Here is a 22,061-nt window from a genome sequence, read left to right on the forward strand (position 1 = left end):
GTTCAAAACATGATAATGCAGGCACTGTGAGCAGTGATTAATGCTGACTGTTTACCCTCCAGGGCTCTGTCAAGTGAGCTATGAGATGTTGTATTCGTCCTGGCTTATTTCCTTTACAGCACAAGAAGACTTGTGCTTCAAGCAAAGCGTTGAATGGCATGCACAATTTTGGCATTTCTTTTAAGCTCACAGGTAGCTCCTTGGACAGAACAAGAGAGTAAGAATGAAATGGCATGTTGCTTGTGAGGTTTTCATGAGCATGCTGGGAAACCATCTGGTGAATGCAAGCTTTGCTGCTGAGCATAAACACTGTGTACTGTACACAAGGAGCCGGGCGCTCTCCGATATGTAGGTCGCCAGGTTCGCACTTTCCAATGCTGATCCTTGTGTAAACAAACAAGCAGGTGAACTTGAGCGTGGATTTCAAAATCTCAGTCGCAGTAGTTTTCATGTCAAGCCTTTTCTAGTTTTAGTGACGAGTAAGAGACACTGGCTGCTGACTGGCAAAGACGGAGTAGTCCGCTGTTGGATTGGTGTCAGATTAGAAGTGATTTCATTACATAGCTCATTTAGATACAACTCATCAATCAGATCCTATCATGCCATCGTCCTTTGGGACTCTGCAGTTGATAGCATTTGGAATTGTATGGAAACTGAGCTGGCGAGGGTCGGTAGAAAGTGCTTTGGCTTGCTAGAAAGGCTTGTGCCTATTATTCAGGTAGCGGAAGATTAATGAGAGGCCCTGTTTTTCGTGATTATTCTTTATTCTTCAGTCAATCTGCCTGTTAATATCATACATAAAACTATATTACATTACAAAACTATATTACAACATGGGAGGTGGTAGCAGTGGTTTAGATGTTGGACTTCTGATCAGAAGATTGTGTGCTTAAATCCTAGTACCAACAAGCTGCCCCTGCTGAGACCTTGAGCAAGGCCAAATGTCGTAAGAGTAATACCCCCTTGTGTTGCTCTTAAAAGTGCTTACAAAGTCTCTACACAATTGTAAAACCTTTTTTGGAAAGCTAGATTTGACCAGCTATAGAACATATAGAACAACCTTTGCCCTGAGATTTTGGTACATTTGCAAAGAAGTTTTTGACGAAGGGGTTTTAGTCCAACACAACAATCCCTTGCAAATGGTGGCCTGGGTTGAGTGATGTGAATAGTCCAATATCTTAATTAAAGTTTCATGATGGCATGAACATGTCAGCAAAGGACACAGAACACCTTACTGACTTACTATTTGAATATTGACAGCCAAATGACCGATTTTGTTCACTTCCAGGTAAGTGTGTTGACCTTGTCACATGATGACCTACATGGCCATTAACCTATTGATACACGAATGACTCATCATTTGCAGATGTTCTTGCACAAATACATCCCCAAAGTGCTGCTCTTGTGACTCGACTGATGATCGTTGTGCTTACCAATTTGTAAAAATGCTCTCTTGCCAAAAATATTGTATACTTGTAAATAGCTAATATGATTACAATGGCTATTGATACATAAATACAATTCTCTGTCACTGATGATTCTACTACGTAGTACTTCTACTGTGTGTCATTCACTTCTGTCTCCAATCCCTCCTGATTATCAACATGAATAATAGCAGGGAAGAGATAATGAGCAGCTCAGGGTATTCAAGATACAGAGCAGAGAATGCAAAAGTGCACACATCCTTCACTTAAGTAGAAGTACAGATTCTCATGTTTTAAAATACTTTTTGGGCTCTGACATGCACTTAAGTAAAAAGTAGCCATTACTACTACCTGTTTTAGTGTCATTCTGGTAACTAAACCTCACATCATATCAATATCAATGAACAAGCATGTGTTTCGATTAGGAAGAAGAAGGGTGTTAATAAAAAATGTTTTTAAATATTCTTTTTAAAAAATGGTGATAGTGTGAGTGCTGCGCAATGGGAATTTCAGCATTATTGGCAGTTAGGACATAACAATTGTGTCGCATATGCTAATTTCGAAGAAATAGGTTCAGCCTAAAAAAAAAGTCCCCAGGTGGTGTTTGACCGTAAGATCCCTCGCCGCTACGGTTAATAACACACATCATGGCTATGTTGAGCAAATCGCATGAGCAGACAGGATGCAATCATGACGTTCTAACTAATAGAGATGCAAAAATCCCCTTTGTGCAGCACTCACACTATTACCATTCCTATAAAAGGCTTTTACAGCCGCTCTATTATAACTAATAGCAAGGGGTTCTAAACAAGGTTGCACTGATTCCAAACAAATGGCGATGCCCCAGGGTCACCAACTCCCTGTTTCGAAAGTTCTCCACCCTGTATAATGATCTACTGACAGAAAGCTTTTAATAAGCCAGTAGTGTTGTCTGGGTAGCTGTTATAGAAACTGAAACAACGCCTTCTGACAAATGAGATCAAAGACTTCAGCAGCACTGATGACATGGTCAAGACATGGCTGAATCTAACACTGAGGAAAATAGCATGACACATACATGGTAATAGTGACAATACAATATGGCTGCCAGACAAAATCGTGCCATGCGTTGCTCTTTGCCTCTGCAAAGGCAGTGCCTGTAGCTCCTGATTCCAACCTATGACCTTAACCTTACTTCCTACTGCAGTATGAAATTAAATAAATAAATACAAAGTCACACTAAATAACCTTGTGGTATCTCTGCGTGGGATACACTTTAAAAAACATCATTAATTTTGATAAACTGAAAAAGACATGGGCTGTTGAGGGTCCATCTATTATATGGCCGTATTCTCATGGTGAGGAGGAGTAATTAATAACGTTACCAATCCAAAATCGACCTCTGTTTAATCCCAAAACAACTGATGCAGCAATCCTTCAGTGTAGCGTAGGCATGGCTGTGCGAGGGTTAAATGTGTCACCCAGTGTGTGACTAGCGAGCTTTTGTGCACCACTTTACTCTTAGTGCGGTGTAGGCGGGCACGATAATATATTGATATAATCTCTATTGTTTGTCATGGAAATGGATATCAGCGATTAGAGCTGCCCATGTTAATGCACTAATTTACATTTATTACTGTAATTGCTTAATGCAGAGAAAGCCCTTAACACATTTGATGCTGTGATTTTTTTTTCCAGCTATTGTTTAGCCAATATAATAAATGTAGCATTGCCTGTGCATGGTATTAAGATAGAATGGCAAAATAGGAGAAAAATAAATGCATAAATGATAATGATAAAGATCAGCTCTGCTATTATAAATTTAAATTCACTATTTCAAATGTAGCAAATATTATTTATATATATATATATATATATATATATATATATATATATATATATATATATATATATATATATATATATACACATATACACAGTGCAACCTCGATACTCGTGGGGACTACGTTCTATGACCCCTTGCGAGTAACAACAAAATCGCAAGGTTTTGACTTTTTCAAGGAGAATTGTATATGTACTGTACTGTAAATAAAAAAAAATTGTGAATTACTTGTCATAAATGTTTTACTTACTACTTTAAATGAATAATACAATAATAAAATAAAACATTTAACGAAAGCATTGAGGCACAAAGGCATGTGGTTCTTTCCCAAACTGTTTCTACATATTTGGAGGCACACAATTATATAAGATGTCCTTGGATGCAGTAGCATTACATTTTTCCTTCACTTGAACTAGCAGAATCCAACCACGTTGACAATCCTGTGCACAATTGAGCTCCATGAAGACATAGTTTACATGAGTTGGAGTGGAGGATCTGGAGTTGCCTTTTATCTATAGAGCTCTGATCTGGAGGTAATTTTAACAGAAAATAAATGCTGAATGGCATCTTTAAAAAGTGCATACAAATCTTTAAACTATATTTTGTGCTGGCATGGATCACATCATCCTGCCATTGATTATATTCCTGAAACAGTACAGCTCTTAAAGTTTCTAAATATTTGGAGTGAAATTATGAAATGTATATGATTGTATCACATTTCCATTAAAATACTATAAAACGAGAGCATTATCAATAAAACCTGAGACATACTATAGCATGGAATTAAGTCAGGAATAATATTTAAACAATGGTGATGTGTGCTGTACTAGGCAAACAGTTCCAGTTCCTAATTTGATTTTGTTGAAGTTCTATTCATCACATCTTAAAGTGTTAAATTTTTTTAATATAACATTGAGGTCAAGTGTTGGCCACTAACCATATCCCTGTGTTTGCTATAACTAAGCTATGAATTCAGCTCAGCACTTTTTCTGCTCTATCATGCCTCCTTGATATTGCCAAGTGGTATATGAGTTGGAACAGGTATTTTCCAGGTGTAAGAAATAGAAACACTATTTCATGCATAAGGGTGCTGAAGAAGACCCAGGTTTAAAAAAGCATTAGGCAATTACATGGAAAAAATGTTGGATTCCCAAACTGGTTCAGTGTATTCGTTTATTGTTTACATTTACAGACCATCAAATGCAGTTGTTTTTCTAATGTCCTTGGATTTAGAGATTTTGCCTTGGACGTTAAAGGTTGTCATGTGACCACAAGATTTACATAATGTAAATCTCCTTCAACATTCTAGCTACCCTGAGATGAGTATATTCGTTTTCTGATCATCTAAAACAACCAGACTATGTATAGTCACAGAGTGTACCAGTTTTATGTTCTCCACGGGATATAAATTAGATGGTACAGTGAGACATCATGTGACACAAGCACACATGAGCTTCCACAACTAAAAGGCACGGTCTGCTGGGATTTGCTGTCTCGCTGTAAAGGATTTGGGTTTTTTGTGCTAGGCCAGAAACTGGCATGATGCACTGTAGATAAGATATTCTTGTCTCCTCAGACCTGCTGCCGTGACAAAACAGGGTTGAGTGCCTCCACTTGAATTCACTTCATTAGTAGCACTTCATTAGTAGCAACATTATTAGACCAGGGATTATCATTTATCTGGATATTTCCAGTACTAATCAGAACTAATTCTGTCTGATATAGATCACATTAAGCACTAATAAACAGTACATCAAACAAATAAAGATTATTAATAGTATTTTGCATAACTATCTTCTAAATATCAAACACAGTTTTTTAATAAAATCGTGGATATAAAAGGAAAAAAATAAACATATGCAACACACGTGTGTACAAGAAATTTCTAAATTCGATCAAGAAAATAATCAGATTCAAGCATTTTACATGAATAGTTTTTATCCTATTTTTCCTCAGATGTTTTAAACATATACCACCATTTTGATCGAAACTTTATTCAAATCAAGCTTATCCGGATCGATTGAAGTTTTTACCATTTGAGCCCGATTGAGCTACCGGTCCAATTACTTAAAAGGTACATAACGCAACACTTTGGCCAATCTCATGTTAATTTTGAGTACCTATAGAGTACAAATGCATCCTTTTTTTTTTTTTTATCAGATTTCTCAAAGATACACCTTTACGCATCTCCCCGAAAACAGCCGAGCTCCAGGAGGCCTGCAGTGGGCGGAGCTAAAGAGCTTTTGAATAGCGATCGCCTTCAAGCTGTGATATCACAATTAATACAACAGGAACAAAAACTTTACAGTCCTAAAACTATGGCTAACAATCATATCCACTCATATACAGTAATCCCCTGCTTTAACACGGTTCGAATCTCGTGCCCCCGGTTTATCGCGGAATTGCATTTGCCATATAACTAATTAGTCTCAGCCTCTTTTTCGACATCATAGGACACTTCAACCAATAAACAAGCAAAGAAACTACGCATAGACTACGCTACTACAAAACTGTATACTGTACAGTACATGTACTCACTATAAATGCGATGCAGTGTACTGTATTTCTACGAATTTACACAAAATTCATCTCGCTGTGTGTTTAAAGTGTGTGGGAGGATGATTTACGGCTTAAACAAATAAAGAAGAAGCTTTTTTGGGGTGGCGTCCTTTTATCGTGGTTTTTCATTTATTGTGAGCGGTTTTGGAACGTAACCACCGCGATAAACAGGGGATTACTGTATATACTTGGTCCAGAATCGTAAATTAAACATCAAAAACAACAGCAGCAACAACAATTACAGCAAGATGTGTTGATATGGTATGTACTGAACAAAAGTTCTCCTTTCCTCACGTCCAAAAATATTGTGGTGGGCGTGCTCTTGCGATCGCTCTGCTTTCTGTGTGTACCATGCCCATACAAGGAATTCCGCCCTTTGTGACATCATGAAGAGCCATACTCGAGGGGAAAAAACATTTCTGAAACTTAGACAAACCCGAAAGGAGTTTATTTACTCAGAATGCCTGAAAAAGCGTGATGTGCTACTGTAGCTTAAATTGCTGAAAATGTAAATACTCGATGGGTCAGGACTTTTAGCAGCTAAAGCAGGAACAACACAGTATTAGGCAGGTGGTCATAATCTTAAACCTGATTGGTGGCCATAAAGTTATGCCCCTCCCAATAACCCAACACTCTTTCCACTGATTTCTAGGCATTCACATACTTTTTCTTTCAGAACGTTGCTCCACAAAACTCTCTCTGTTTTCACTCAGGTACCACTAATTATCCAATCAGAACAAATGCTATTTCGGTTCTATATTTTCCTATTCAGATATTCATCTGCACAGCAAATCTAAAGGACATAATTAATCACATTTTTTCCCCCAGGTCCCTTTGAACAAAACCTATTCATGTCTTTCGAGCTGTTCGATTATTCACTTCACAAAAATCTCGCAAATTGCCCAATTAGAACAGTTTTTATTTTCCTGACATGTTTTGAAAAAGATGCTTCTGTAATGAATTGGAATATTGGGCATATTTGGATTAGGCATTTTAATGAAGTGTGATAAACAGGCGAGGGTTAACAACAATAGAGTTATTGCAATGAATATTTATTTTATTTTTTTTCTTTCTTTTGAAATGAAAGGTGGTTGGAGGTACTGTTTATTTTTATTATTTAAATAATTCATAATAAGTATTTATAACAAAACTACATCAAAAATACATAAATAAATACATACATTAAATTAAATTAAATGTATATATGTGTGTAGTTGGGACGATATTTATTCACACATACACATACATAAATGATTCTAAATGTGCTATCGGAATAACAGCTTGTGTTTCCCTGTTCCCCACAGCAGTGATTGAGTTAAGATTAAGCAAAGCAATTAAACTGTGATAAGAATGACACACTTCCCAACATTAGTCGAAGCTTAATACCACTGTTTTACTGGGACATCAATGGCTGATGGCTTTTAATGAGGCAGTTTGAAATCTATATCACATGGGCACTGAGAGACCCGACGATGCTTAGTTATATAATCATTTATAGAATAATGATGTCTGTCACACGCCTGGACATGCCCCCATCTGCATTAGCTTTTACTTATCTCGTGACCAATGTTGCCTGTTCCACAACCCTGGGAAAGGGTGCACATCTGGGGCAGGGTCATGGTGGATACAGTGAGCAATGAAAGCCCCTATCAAATATTACAAAGTGTTTGTCTTTTCATTTTATTCATCAATCTTGTAAATAATTTTATCTTATGATTAAAATCTTTTGCTGTGTCAGTCAGTTCCTTTATTTAACTCAAACTCTTCAAACAAAGTGTGCAGCCTATGCAAACATCCCCTGGTACAGAGCTAATACACAGCTATTGAAGCTGGAGAGTCAGTTAATCTTTGTTCAAACGTTGTTGCACGTTTGTGTACTCGCAATTTCATAAGACAACACATTAATGCTGATTGGATAACAGGTTTAATACGTTGCTTTGAGTCACGCCCACACACAGCTTTAAAGCTGGGGAAAAGAACTATCGTCATTAATTGGATGGTGCATTTTTTTTGTTTTTTGCCTTCTCATTATGACGACTGGCAAACAGATTCACATAACGGGGCAAAACCTCATATCTATGTACAAATCAGTTTATCAGGATTATCATCATAAACTTAGAATTTAGAAATTGTCTGGACAATAATTATAACACTGTTTGATTATGTGTCTGTTGTTTACGCTTGAGCTAGCTGTGACTTCCTTCTTCAGCTAAATCTGGCCATCTGATGCTCAATAATTGAATGAAATTAATCAATGGTCATTTAAAAATACAAAAAATTTCAAACAAAGCAATAGTGTCTATAATAAAAAGATAGAAAGTTACTTGTCTACTATTGTAATAAGCACCAGGTGTCACTGGACCCCACATACAGTGTGGTACAGCCTGCATCAGGGTGCTATAAGGCATTCTCAGGATTAAAATGATTCGTTCATTCTTGCCAAATCCTTTGTGCAGGCTGAACTTTGCTTGTTTCCTGTCCTACTAATTTGCATCCGATTCTGTTTGTACACTTCAACTCCGAAAGCCTGTTCGCACTCTGACCTATATGTCCGCTGTGATTTTATCCAGTGCCTTGCTCGCCACTAAGACCATGTGTTCGTACATCCTGCTTCATGCATGGCTGCTGCAACAAATAAGGCTCCAGTTAATCTCAATAAACCGGTCCTGTCACTCCCTTCCCGAAAAACCATTAGGACAGATTTCAGAGTAGCATGTTCACTAGCCATGGTTCTACCTCTATACCTACTGTTTAATCACAAGAGAATCCTTGTGAAACTTTAGTTCTGAATTATAGTCATGCAAGTTGTGGATGTAACAATTTTTTTTTCTGGCAATGAGGAGAATTGAGAGATTATCTACAGTGGCTATGAGATCAGCATTCTGGATTGACACAGGAGAAAAAGCTGAGAACACAGAGAGGAGAGCGATTAAGATCGGGGTGAGCTTCAAGGACATGGCTGGAGTCCAGAAAGAGCTCCATAAGAAGGCGTTTGACTTCTGCTGCTGTCTGAAAATCGCGACTCAGCACTACATAAATGTGTTCAATTTTATGGACGTTTGTGAACGCTACATCCTTTCCTGAAATGAAGCTGGTGGCTTTACTTGAACTAGCTGTGGTTTAACTTTAAGGAAAAGGAAAATCTAAAGATTTTATTCCAGTTCCATTGACTGGAATATTGACTGTAGGTAGATGCACTACCCACCTACATCTACAAAACATAAGGAAAACACCATTACTTACTTTACAATTAGAACATAAATGAATAGAACTGAGCCTAATCAAGAGTCAAGAAGCTTTTATTGTCATTTTAACCATATATAGCTGACGCAGTACACAGTGAAATGACACAGTGTTTTTCCAGGACCCTGGTGCTACATAAGAAAAGCAAAGAGCTACAACACACAACATAGCGCTACATAGAGAACACACAGCTAAGGACTAAAGTAAGTGTCCTCGCCACATAAAGTGCATCGTGTGCAACCGAGTGCAAACAGAGCAAGACAAAAGACAGTGCAAACAGACAATACAAGACAGTGTGGGACAGATACACAAAATACAAATGAGCGCTGACCAGGGCTTAACCCGGGCTAAAGATGCAAAAAGTACTACTGCCACGGTGGCTCTTCATTCAACTCTCACTGCTTTTAAACATGCACCTCGGAGTTTTACCACTCGACTGCTCTCTGTTAACACTACCTCCAGTGGAAAAACAATCGCTCAACTACTTTTATTCAGTTCTGTTAAGTCCTGTTGACTAAATGTCATTTAATGGCATGTCATTTAAACATTCAAACATCTATGTCACCCGTACAGAGCGACCCTTTATATTTTAATGACAATAAGGCAAGCGTCACTGAAATTTCGACGGCTCATATCTGACAAATGGGACTGATTAAGCCTATGTCCAGATCGTTGGAGCAAATAGCTCTCTAACTAGCTAGAATGCTTTGAGACATCTTTTGCGTTATCGTTTGCTTTAGCCTGATCAATATGCAGATGTCGAAGGTTGAAAAAAAGCATAAGGTGAAACGTTTCCATACCATTTACATTAAATGTATTTAAATTAAATTTAAATAGAGATCAGTATATCAGATTATGTCAATATATTTAAATATAAAAGGTTCTTACATTCAGTACTTTACATTCCCTGACTGTTTTACAACATAAAAAAATCAATAATGAAAACAATAAAAACACATTTGTCTTCTGCAAAATACAGAAGGTAATTAAACCTAAAAGGAAATCCTACTGAAATCCCTCAAGGGCTGCTTATCATGTCTATTCAATGAGACCATTAATTTATCAAAATGGCATGTTGTTATTGTGAGTACAAAATTTATTAAAAAAAAAAGTCTTAGTCATGTTTAGGCAAATTTGACATCTTGAATCTTGGCCTGCAGCAGTCACTCATTCACATGGTAAAAAATGTAATAACAGACTGAAGAAGAAAAAAGGAAAACATGTCAATCTTTTCTGTACTGAGATCTTTCTTTATCGTTGATGGAAGGAGTCTCCAGTGTCAGCCCAGAGAATGAATGTTTAATGTTGTTTTAATGTAACAGTACAGTAAAACCCTATTGTACGAGCAACTAATAGTACAAGCAAACGGAGATACGAGCGACCTTACTCGCTAAATTTTTCCCGCTCTCATTGTTCAGTGCAGCAAAAACGTAACTTTTTTTAGTGTTATATTTTATTTCACTAGAAATCTTGAAAAATGTCTCCCAAGAAAATCAGTGTTGGTGCTGGGAAAAAGAAAGTACTATTGAAACCAAGAAGGAAATAGTGGAAAAGTAAGAGCGTGGTGCACGTCTCACACTCGCAATCAACCACTACTACCACATGGTTAAGTGTTAAATGATGTTTACCGTATGGTAATTTGCGGTGTATTTGTTTGTTAAAATAGGCTACAAATTTTTTAAGTGCAGAAATAAGCGATCGAATGAGGTCTCGGAACGGATTAAATCACTTTTACATTAATTTTTATGGGGAAAATTAGTTCGAACGTATAAGCAAATGGACCTACGAGCAATTTTTACGAACGAATTATGCTCGTACAACGGGGTTTACTGTATGAGGTACTTTTGTTTTAACAAGGATTACATTAAATATGTCCTAGAATCGCAATGGTAATATAGTGAGAAGATATCCTCTATGGAACATTTTTTTTTATCTTGCTGCTATGTTGTCTTTTCCCATGAGCCATACACGGGAATAACAGTTAAAATCTTTTCCTGAGAAACTGAAGTGCAACACTATTAAAAATGCCTGACTGGATATAGGCTGATTAGACCTTTTAGGTCTTTAGCTCCGGGGGTTTAATCGCCAATATTGCTTACCTTTTGGCCATAAAAGCCTGATAGCAATTTCCCATGTCCATGACTACTTAAAATACTATATCGCTTCCCGGAAAGTGTCACCTTTACGAGAGATATGTATGACTTCCCAGTGAATTTTTTTCCCTACATCTCAGCTTCTTTGACTGTTGGCTTTTATTGGCCACAGAGCAGGTTGTGATAAAACTGCTCTCCGGGGTGATAGAGGATGGGGGTTGTGCACTAGAGGGGATAATGAGATACTCTTACTTACTGGCACCATTGCAGGAACGCAAGCAAAATAGCTCAGCCTCTGAATTGAGTCTGGAAATAAATACGACCTCAGAATGACTCTTATGTTGTCAGCGAATCAAGTCGTACTTTCATGCTTACACTTTTCTCACAGAAGTCGGTTAAAAAAAAAAAAAGAGCCACTTCTCACTTCTCCATCTGTGTATTGCGTCATTCTCTGGTGCTAAGGTATGTGGAGAGCAGAAAGAGGCCTACTGCATGTGATAGGGCTGTTTTAAGTGCATTAAATTAGCGTGTCCTTCGTCAGTATCTGTGAATTGGCCGTAATGACAGAGGAGATGTCAGAGGGGAAGCAAGCTGATTGGGTTTAAGTCTTTGCAATAACATAGACATAATGCCAGGTTAAGTCTTAAAAGGCTGAGTGTGAATTTAGGGCATATGTGGATTGGTAATGAAAGACCATGGAATAATAAAGACCCTATGAATTTCTATCCATCCATTAATTTTATCCTACACAGGGGCGGAGATGAGCATGAAGCCAGTTGTAATCTTTCACTGAACAATTTCAGTGATTCTGTGGCCACTTGGCTGACAGGAGTGAAACCTGATTTGACCTTTAAGCCACTTATGAATTTTGAATTTGTTATAATTTTTGAAAATACATTTACCAATGGAGCAAAATAACAATAAAAAATCTATCAGTCTAACAGTTTAAACACACACTTTCAGCCAATCATAATCAAGTATTCAGACAGACCAGGCGTGTACTGCTTGAGTATGCTAAAGACTGAAATATATTCAGGTGTTGTTCGGAGAAAAAGTTATAACATTTTTCATAGAAAACCATAAACTTGTTTTGCAAAATAGGTTTCTTTAAAAATGTTTATTTTAAATAGCCATTCTAATATAAAAGTCAATTCAATTCCATAACACATGAAGATTTCGGACATTGGACTTTGGCATTAAACAACCCCTTAATCAATTCTTAAAATAACATTCTACATATACTGTTTCTTCCTCAATGAATATTTAAAGGCTCAGGCAAGGAGGAGTTGGTGTTGAATCTATAATGATCTCAGATGTTGAGCTAATTTATGAGTTGCTCAGGAGCACCTGGTTCCCCAACTCCAAGTGACTGTAAAGGGCATTACTCATAATCACACACGTAATGCTCATGATATTTTTTCTCTCTCCAGTGTTTGTAATATTTCAATGATTTATAAATCACACTTGAGGTGTGATTAGAGGATGGGATTAGAGGATGGGATCCCCTTTAAGTCCGGTTCCCTTCAAGGTTTTTTCCTCATACCATTTGGGAAAGATTTTCCATGCCACAGTTGCCCCAGACTTCCTCATCAGGAATAAATACGCACATATTTTAATAAGTGAACAATGAGACAATGGACATTGTTAAAATCAATGATCTGACTGACATTGATTTATTACTAAATATTCTATAAATCACGTTTATATATATGAATAAAATTACATTATATATAATAGACTGGTTAAAATAGCATGTCCACTTGGGGTCACGACCTCAAGGTCAAGAAACAGCAGTGCATGCTTCGACAAAAGAGCAGATCAATCCCAATCTTGTTGACAGGGGTCGTGAAACGGTATGACAAAAACATAGGATGGAATCGTTTTTTACGCTTGTGATGGATAGAAAGTGCATTTTTGCATTTTGGTCAAAAGGAAAAGCTTTTTTCCCCCCTAAGATCTTGAAAATATAAAAATCCAAACTTTGCTTACCAAAGCTTTATAGTTGGACACAACTCAAATGAGGGAGTTTAAATGTATGAAATGCAGCATTTGAATGACAGACAGATACGATATAAATGACACAAAAGGTGGAAGTGATGGACAAAATAACCCAATATACTTCATTTAATTATTCGTTTTCATGCTTACCATTGGTAATATCTAATATTTCATTTAATTACAACTTTTTTCTTAGATATGTCTAAAACAAACACACACACACACGCACACACACACACACACACACACACGCACACACACACACACATACACATACCTGATAATTATGTCTTCATCAGTCAATTAATATTCAGTGAGATGTGATATTTATAAGAAAACCCTTCTGCTCCTGTATAATGCATGAAACACATCCACTGCTATTGCATTATAGCATATAAAAAACATGGAATAAATGGAGAGAGAGAGAGAGAGAGAGAGAGAGAGAGAGAGAGAGAGAGAGAGAGAGAGAGAGGTCTGAATAAAGATTGTTAGAATCGCTAAAGGAAAAAGTGTAAGAAACATGTAAGGAAGGGAGGAAGAAACCTAAAGGAACAATAAAAAGTCATCAAAGAAAGAAAATAAAAGAAGTGAAGGAAAGTAAGAAAGGAAGAAATAAAGGAAGGAAGGGAAGGAGGAAAGAAACCTAGAGTGACAATTAAAAAAATCAAGGAAAAAATAAAGGATTGAAAGCATGAAGAGAAAGCAAGAAAAAAAGAAAGAAAGAAAGAAAGAAACTTTAATTGGAAAAAAGACAGCAAAAGAACTCTTAATGGAAAAAAAAAGGATCCAAGTGCATCAATTAAAAAGACCCTCAAAGAGTAAAACCCAAAGGCCCCCGGAGAACAAGTGAAGAACCTTTACGGATTATAGATTTAACCTCACAAGTCCTTCAAAGCTACAAGTCCCATCTTAGTATCAAAATGCACAATAACCCCATAGCATCTATATCTCTGTAATGTTCTTATAGCCAACAAAACTGAGCTTCAGCAAGCAAAACGCTCATTAAATCTCTCGTAAACATGCCTCCAGAGGTTCCTGGAAGAACGCTCCAAGGCAGATCCTGGCAGATCCTTCATTCATTTTTGCACATTGAAGATGCTAATTATGAAAGTTTCAGCTGCTACTCACATTTCTTTGCCCCCTGCATGACTTAAATCATGGCTGTGTTTACATTAAAACATTTGTACAAAGCTAATATTAATGATGCCTCCACAACTGACACATGCTCTAGATTTTCTTCAAAGTGTGTCTTGTTTGTATTTATCCAATCGCATTATTTGAGGCAGAACTGAATTCTCAGACTCACCTGAGGATGCAAGAGGAAATGCATGATCGCTGAAATGTCTCCTCAATGTCTCACAGGTGAAGGAACGCAGAGAAGAGCCCACTAAGTCTATCTAGAGACTATCTAAAGCAAGCAAGCAAGCAAGCAAGCAAGCAAGCAGAGGTATAAGAGTGTCTCCTTCTCCTCGTCTTCAGTCACTTCTACATGTTCCAACTCGGTGTGGATGAAAGCTTAAGATCTATGATGATGGATTCATAAAAGAGCTTGTCAAAGAATGCTGCTCAGGGAAAGCAGTGTGCTTCTTCAGGCTCACATCTTACTGAAAGCTTAATTGCATTTGCCTGATTTTTCCCCCTTGCTCTGGTTGGAGGGGAATCCTCGGTCTCGTGCGCAATGAACGTCTCCAAATCCTCACTGACTGTCCATGCATGTGTGCGCTTCAGCACTCAGTTGTGTCCTTCACAGCGCGGAGGTGTCCCCCCTTCAACAAATATCTGTGTTTGTGTTTTTTTTTTGTTGTTGTTTTAATCCTCTAGCAATAGAACGAACTTTTCCGTTGCATGCATGCAGTTTCGACCCACCCCTCTCTCTCTCTCTCTCTCTCTCTCTCTTTAGATGCTCTTCTTCCTTTAAAAAAAAATCTTTCCACCGTTCTTGTGCGCTCTGTCAGTCTCTCCTGAACTCCTTGCTCTGCATTCGTACGCAGGTTATAACCGAGAGACGTGACGAAGCGCTCGCTGCGTGGACGCGCTCTCCGCGCGTGCGAACGCTAAGGATCCGCGAGACAGCAATACATAAATAAACTAATATATGCATCAACCAAACAGTGATGAGGGGGAAGATGAGGAATGATTTTCTAAAGCGTAGAATCTGTGAAACGCTCGGCTGGTTTACAGCAGGATCCTAATGCGCCGTACTTCCCTCGCCAGTTCCACCGGTTCGGCTCTTTTGGTCGTTTGCTCGCTCTCTCTTGCGCGCGCGCTCTTACTCACTCGCTCGCTCGCTCGCTCACGCGCCTTTTTTTTTCTTGCAGTGACGACGCTCGCGAGCGTTTGCTTCTCACGCCACAAGCACGTGGATTTTCCTAGCGCAATATTGCAATTGTGCATTCGGAGGGAATCGCTTAGTAATAATAATTTTAATATTAATGAATGAATTAATAACAATGATAATAACAATAATTATCATTATTATTTTTATTATTATTTTATTATTCCTATTATAATAGTGTATTAAAAATGGGCTCAACCTGCAGTACGTGCAGACTTACTGCACAGAATTACCCACGTCAACCTCTAAACAAATCCCGTGAGTATCAGGAAGTCATTATGTGACCTATTCACATTACAAACAATCAAATATCCTGCAACTGCAGCCTTGCTCTCTTCTTAATTAGCTCGTGCTCTCCTTATGCACGCTGTATATGAAAGCCTGGACGTGTAACAGCCTGCTTAAAGGCTACAGAAATCTATTTGCATGAATCCTACATTGCATTTTTAAAATCAATATTTAATACCACGCATCTCCAACCGCATGTTAAAACCACACTTAAGTCACTGGAATAAGGAAAAGTTTTTTCGACTCTTTTCACGCATCATATTTTAGAGACCTTATGATTTTAAAAGCGCATTTCTTGCGTTATTATTCTTCCGTGGTGGGCTGAACAGTCTGTCAAACTCTCGTGCCGCATTAGACAGCGTGCCTTTGGGAAAGCAGACCACCATGGAGATGATATGGACTTGGTAATAAACAGTCTGAGGTCTGCAGCATGAGACTCTGGTGCCTAATAAGAATCTGTGTGGTTGTAAGTCAATGCGTTCAAAACTAAAAAGTGTGTAAGCGGTTTTGCGAGCGCGCGCGCGCTTTCTCAGACGGTGACGGAGCGCGAGCGTGGGGACTCGATGCGCGATGCGCACGAGCTATGCTGCACGCGCTAAGCGGCCGCGAGGACGGGGAAAACACACGCTGATGCGCACGCACACACAACAAATAAGGTACAGTACGCAGAAATACTGTTTTTTTGCACTACCGTGCACGTTCACACATTATGTACATTACTGATCTGTCATATACTCTGTATATTGTGTTCTATTTAAGACTCATATTGTCGGAAAATAATTTGTTATTTAAGTCTGTACTTTTAAAGAGTCACCAACAGCAGGAACCAAATTCCCTGTGTCAACACACTCAAGGGGCCCAAAATTAAATACTGGGTCTAAGTAGAGGCCAAAGACTGTCAACATGTAATAAATAAAAATATACAAAATAAAGTGTGAAAGTAAAACCCAAATTAAAAGCAGTATATTCTGCTCTTATGCAAATTTGCCTGAGCGAGATACTTTGCCATCTTTGCCATATTCTTGGCTGTCAGTTCATTAATGTTTGGGGTTTGGTTCTGTGTTGGGGGTACTCTCAGGATAGAGTGAATGTGTGCATCAGTTAAAGCAGTGGTCCCCAACCCCTGGTCCGTGGACCGGCACCTGTCCGTGGGTCATTTGGTACCGGGACGCACAGCAAGAATAGATAACATTATTTCCATTTCATTTATTATCTGATTCTGAACGATGTTTTATTTTGGAATATTACCGGATTCTCTCCGCCACACATCTGTCTATGACTAACTCTTGATGCAGGTCAAGATGCCTCGGTCACATGTCTTACCTACATCCGCTACCTTCTTAAAGAGGCTGCTCCGGCCGCTAACACATAATACATTACTGCTAAATTAAAACCCCCAAGCTAGCAAAATGAACTAACAACACAGTGGATTCACGTTTATTATTATATTTAGAAAATACTGTATCATTTTATTTTGTTGTATTTATCCGCCACACCTTAAAGGCCGGTCCGTGAAAAATATTGCCCGACATCGATCCGGTCTGTGGTGCAAAAAAGGTTGGGGACCACTGAGTTAGAGGACTTCTGTTTGGTCTTCTGTTCATCTCCAGAATAGAGAAAGGTTGCTCACATAGATATGTACTTCCCAACATGAAGAGTAGCATGTAAGAAGGTATGGGGAATCGTTTCAGGGATGAAGGGCGGAAATTGTGCAGCACCCACACTGTGAAACTTTGCCAGTTATAATTGAAATATGATATTACCTCGTGAGCCGGATAAAATGTATCCACGGGCCGAAAGTGGCTCTTGAGTTTGATATGTCAACCTCAAGGTTTATACATTTAACCAAACAAGCCAACCAAGGCCTTCTAAATGAATAACAAATGTAAAATCGGCATGATTTTTCCTTTTTTGCTGAACTGCGACTTCTCTGAAATCTCTTCTATTCTAATAGCTAATCAAACTGACTTACAGAAAACAAACAGTCCATTAAATATCTCCCTGTAGAGCATTTCCTGAAAGAACTTTTCTAGCGGATCCTGCTTCATTTATTTTTCACATTGCAGCTTGTTAATTGAGGAAGTCCCAGTGTCTTGAGAATGCCTACTCTTTATTTTGCACTCAGAAATGTCTGCAGATATTTGTGCACAGCTAGGATTAATGATACCTCCAGAACAGACATGTGTGCTGAATTTTCATCTTTATGCTTCATTCAGTGTGAGGGCGAACACATATCGAAACAGGAACGTTTTTTTTCCCCTTTCCCAGTCACATTATTTGAGGCAGAGATATAATCTCTGACTCACCTATGGATGCAGAAGGAAATTCATGATTGCTGATGTCTGGAGGAATGCAGAGAGGAGCCTAGCGAATGTATAGAATGAAAAAGTAATCTGAAGAAAAAAAAATCCTCTTGTAGCCAATATGCCTCAATATTCTTTGGTGAAATGCTTTTTTGCTCAGCATGGATGGAAAGAGTGATTACTTGAACCAATCTGAGCATTATATTTTGACCTTTTACATTAATAAGGAAGTGCATCAAAAACTGATGATAGCTGGATGTGTTTTTGTCCCTCACCATTCTGTGTAAACATTTTGAACTACTATTGGCATAAAAATCTCCCAAAATCACGTTTCTAAAATACTCAAATGACAAAAAACCATGCCAGCATTTGTACACATTCTGATATTTGATGTGAACAATAGATGAAGCTCTTGACTTTTACACTACATGATTATAGGCATTGTATCTTTGCAGTATGATTGGATCTTACAAAAAGTACTTAGTTTTTAGTAAAGAAATGTAGCATACACACCAGATTAGCATTGTGAATTCTAAAATGCAACCCTGAATCATCACTTGCCTCAAAAAGCATGATTTGCCTGATTAATATCACTTGTACACAAACTGACTCAAGGACAAAGCAAAAAAACAAAACAAAATCAATAATCAATTTGCTACTATTACGTAATAAGCGCTACCTCAGCTGCTCTAATGTTTCCTTTACATACAGTATTAATGTTGGTTCACTACCTACTGTATGTTCTCCATGTATACGGACGACAACACCATGAACACCACCTGGAAGATTTCCATTTCAGCAGATTCTCTCCATCTGTGTGTGAGCATGGGCTTTTTTGTATGTTAGAGGTCAGTATTGATTCAAAACCACCTGCCCTTCAGTTTAGAATAACCTCATTCTAAATTCTTGTGAAATATTTGCTGTCTTTCAGAGATTTTAAGTGTTTCTGATGAATGTTTAGGTAAGGGAAGTGGTACACACAAAAAAGAATGAGCCATCACCAGTAATTCTTCAATTATACTAGTGCAAGGCCAGGGCACAAAGTATATATATTATATTGACCTTACTTGCTTTAGTGAACACAGACCAGGCATAACTTTATGGCCACTGAGCAGGCATAACATTAAGACCACCTGCCTAATGTTTTTTTTTTTTTTACTTCTGTAACAGTTCTGACTTGTCAACCATTAACAACATTTACTTCTTCACTAATTTAAGCTTAAGTAGCTCTACAGTTTCTCTTGGATTGGACCACATGGGCCAGGCTTTGCTCCCCATGTGTATCAATCAATGAGCTTTGGCTGCCCATGACCCTCTCCCTTGTTCAGCACTGTTCCTTCCTTGGACCACTTGCTTGGACATAATTACGCTTGTCCAATTTTCCTGCTTTTAACACATCAACTTTGAGTACAGTACAAAATGTTACTTGCTGCCTAATAGCAATACCAAAACCACTATTCTCATTTTAGTGTATATGTACATTCAGTACATGCACAAGCTTTGAGGGAAATAAACATCAACTTTTTTTTAAACAATGTTCTGTAAAATGCTGAGCAAATATAAGAATTTCTTTTTTTATGACAATAAAGTTCCTTTGATAATTTTTATGAGCCTTGAATAATGATTAGAATAATGAATGTTGTGATGTTAATTCAGGTAAGATGCACTTTGATGACACTCCTACCTGTACATACTGCCTGTATCTGTCAAAGGTCTTTTTATCTGTTGGCTAATCAATTTTGCATGTTGTTTTCTTAATGAAATTAAATGAAAATATATAAAGGTAAAAAAAACACACTCAGGCTTTTAAACGTAATTTCACACTGTATGAGACTATATTTCTATATATTTCAGTAATAACTAACCCCCAGCATGTCACAGAAGCACTCGTTTTTGGAAGACATAGCACACTTTTCTGTCTTTCTTTTTTTCTCTCTCTCTCTCTCTCTCTCTCTCTCTCTCTCTCTCTCTCTCTCTCTCTCTTTCTCTTTCTCTCTCTTTCACACACATCTCTTAGAAGCTGTTATGGCATTTTCTGATATTATTAAAGCCTTCTTTGCTTGTTCATTAACAAACATCTGCAAAAATGCATTAAAGTGGACACATTTTGCTATTTTTAATTTATTAAATAAAAAAAATGCAGCAATGGGTGTTGATGTTTCATCTCATTAGGTTCTGTCTTATTAGAGCCATAGGCAGGCCATTAAGAGAAATGTAACTGAAGGGAGGCAATCAAGAAATGCTCTTTTCCAACTTTAGAATTTTGAGAGCATCTTACAGGCAAATCAAATTTTGACTTAAGAATGACAGAATTTCTATATTCTTTCTTCATTATTATGCATCCCAGTACTAATGGTGCACCAAAGGTGCTTCTTCTTATTCTTTTGATGAATTATTTTCTGGATATGTGGTCTATGACAATTGATTGAGTTGTGAAAATTGGCACACTGATTGGGAGGGTCTAAGGCAGCGGTCCCCAAACTTTTTTGCACCACGGACCGGATTAATGTCAGACGAACTGGCCTTTAAGGTGGATAAATACAACAAAATAAAATGATAGGGCCGGCATAAAAACTGGTATTTTCTAAATATAGTAATAAACGTAAATCCATTGTGTTGTTTTTTGTTCATTTTGCTTGCTTGGGGGTTTCAATTTAGCGGTAATGTATTATGCGTTAGCGGGCAGAGCAGCCTCTTTAAGAAGGTAGCGGCTGTAGGTAAGACATGTGACCGAGGCAAGCATCTTGACATGCATCAATATGTGGTGGAGAAAATCCAGTAGTTTTCCAAAATAGAACATCGTTCAGAATCAAATAATAAATAAAAAGTTATGTATTCTTTCTGTGCAGCCCAGTACCAATTGACCCATGGACCGGTGCCTGGTCCGTGGCCCAGGGGTTGGGGACCACTGGTCTAAGGGACATCCTGACCAAATTTGGGCCAATTTTGCTAACACTTCAGTGCCACCATCGGTACCTATTCAGGCATCCTTGGTTCATTTAGACCTTTTATCCTACAGTTAATGTCCAGCGTCTGTTGTCAAACCTGCACATCATGAATGCACTTTACATGACTTTATATGAGAATCGTACAAAGTTCTAAAATCAAATGGCAATCAATTTTAGAAATTCAACGAAATCAATATTGCTTGAATTCTATTCTTTTGTTTCATAAGACCACTGCCTCGCACTCTCTATTATTGTACCTTTACTAATTCCCATACCATATCTATCTCTAACAGGGTGCTTTGCGTTAGTACAAGAAGTACAAGTAGGACATACTTAGACTTATATGTGCTGATCTTCAGCTTTTAGGTTACAGCCACATTAACCCTAACTGATATGAAATTCTTTTTAGTTTTAAAACGCACTCCACATACACTGGCTCATCCATACTCAAGCTTCTTTAAAATGCTTAAGCTTCTGTATTTGCAAGAATCTTTGGTCTGCATCATTTCTATCCAACACTTTCTGTCTCTTCGAATTGATGCCATTGAGAGTGAATATTGCAAGTGTCATTATTCTTTGATATTTATATCAAATATCGACTGCAGTACAAACATAGTCCACCATCTTTTTTGTTTTTAGATAAAATCATCACATGACTCAATCACAATATCTCCATTTGCTCACTCGACATTACAATAAAAAAAAAAACAGTATTTCAAATGTATTCACTTGGGAGATTGTTTAAAAAACTCTGAACAAAAACACTGTTAATGTGGGGGAAAAAAGCCCCAAAAATATGTTTTGAAATTTGACTGGAATTATATGCATATAGCCTCAGTAAGCCTGGGTCTCCTGCTGCCTCAGGTTTCAGTTCTTGACTGACAAAAGTGGAACCTGATGTGGCGCTTAGCTGATGAGGCCCTTTCACCTTGTTGCTGGGTGTTCTGTGTTGCTTTTCTGTATATCATGGTTGCATATAGTGTTTTTTCAAGTTACCATAGCCTGTGTGTCAGGTTGAGGCCCGCTGCTCATTTTAATCCAGAGACTG

General features: G+C 37.9%; 1 protein-coding gene across 1 annotated transcript in view; it reads right to left on the reverse strand.

Annotated features, from left to right (window-relative positions):
- Window positions 1-15,473, reverse strand: part of crhr1 (corticotropin releasing hormone receptor 1) — a 132,078-nt gene extending 116,605 nt beyond the window's left edge. Inside the window, exon 1 of the mRNA XM_046866691.1 lies at window positions 14,446-15,473. Coding sequence (XP_046722647.1) covers window positions 14,446-14,469 — 24 coding nt within the window. The 5' untranslated portion in view covers window positions 14,470-15,473. The remainder of the gene's footprint in view (window positions 1-14,445) is intronic.
- Between the last annotated feature and the right edge of the window lie 6,588 nt (window positions 15,474-22,061).

Source organism: Silurus meridionalis, chromosome 14 (assembly GCF_014805685.1).
Source record: "Silurus meridionalis isolate SWU-2019-XX chromosome 14, ASM1480568v1, whole genome shotgun sequence".
NCBI classification, from domain to species: domain Eukaryota; kingdom Metazoa; phylum Chordata; class Actinopteri; order Siluriformes; family Siluridae; genus Silurus; species Silurus meridionalis.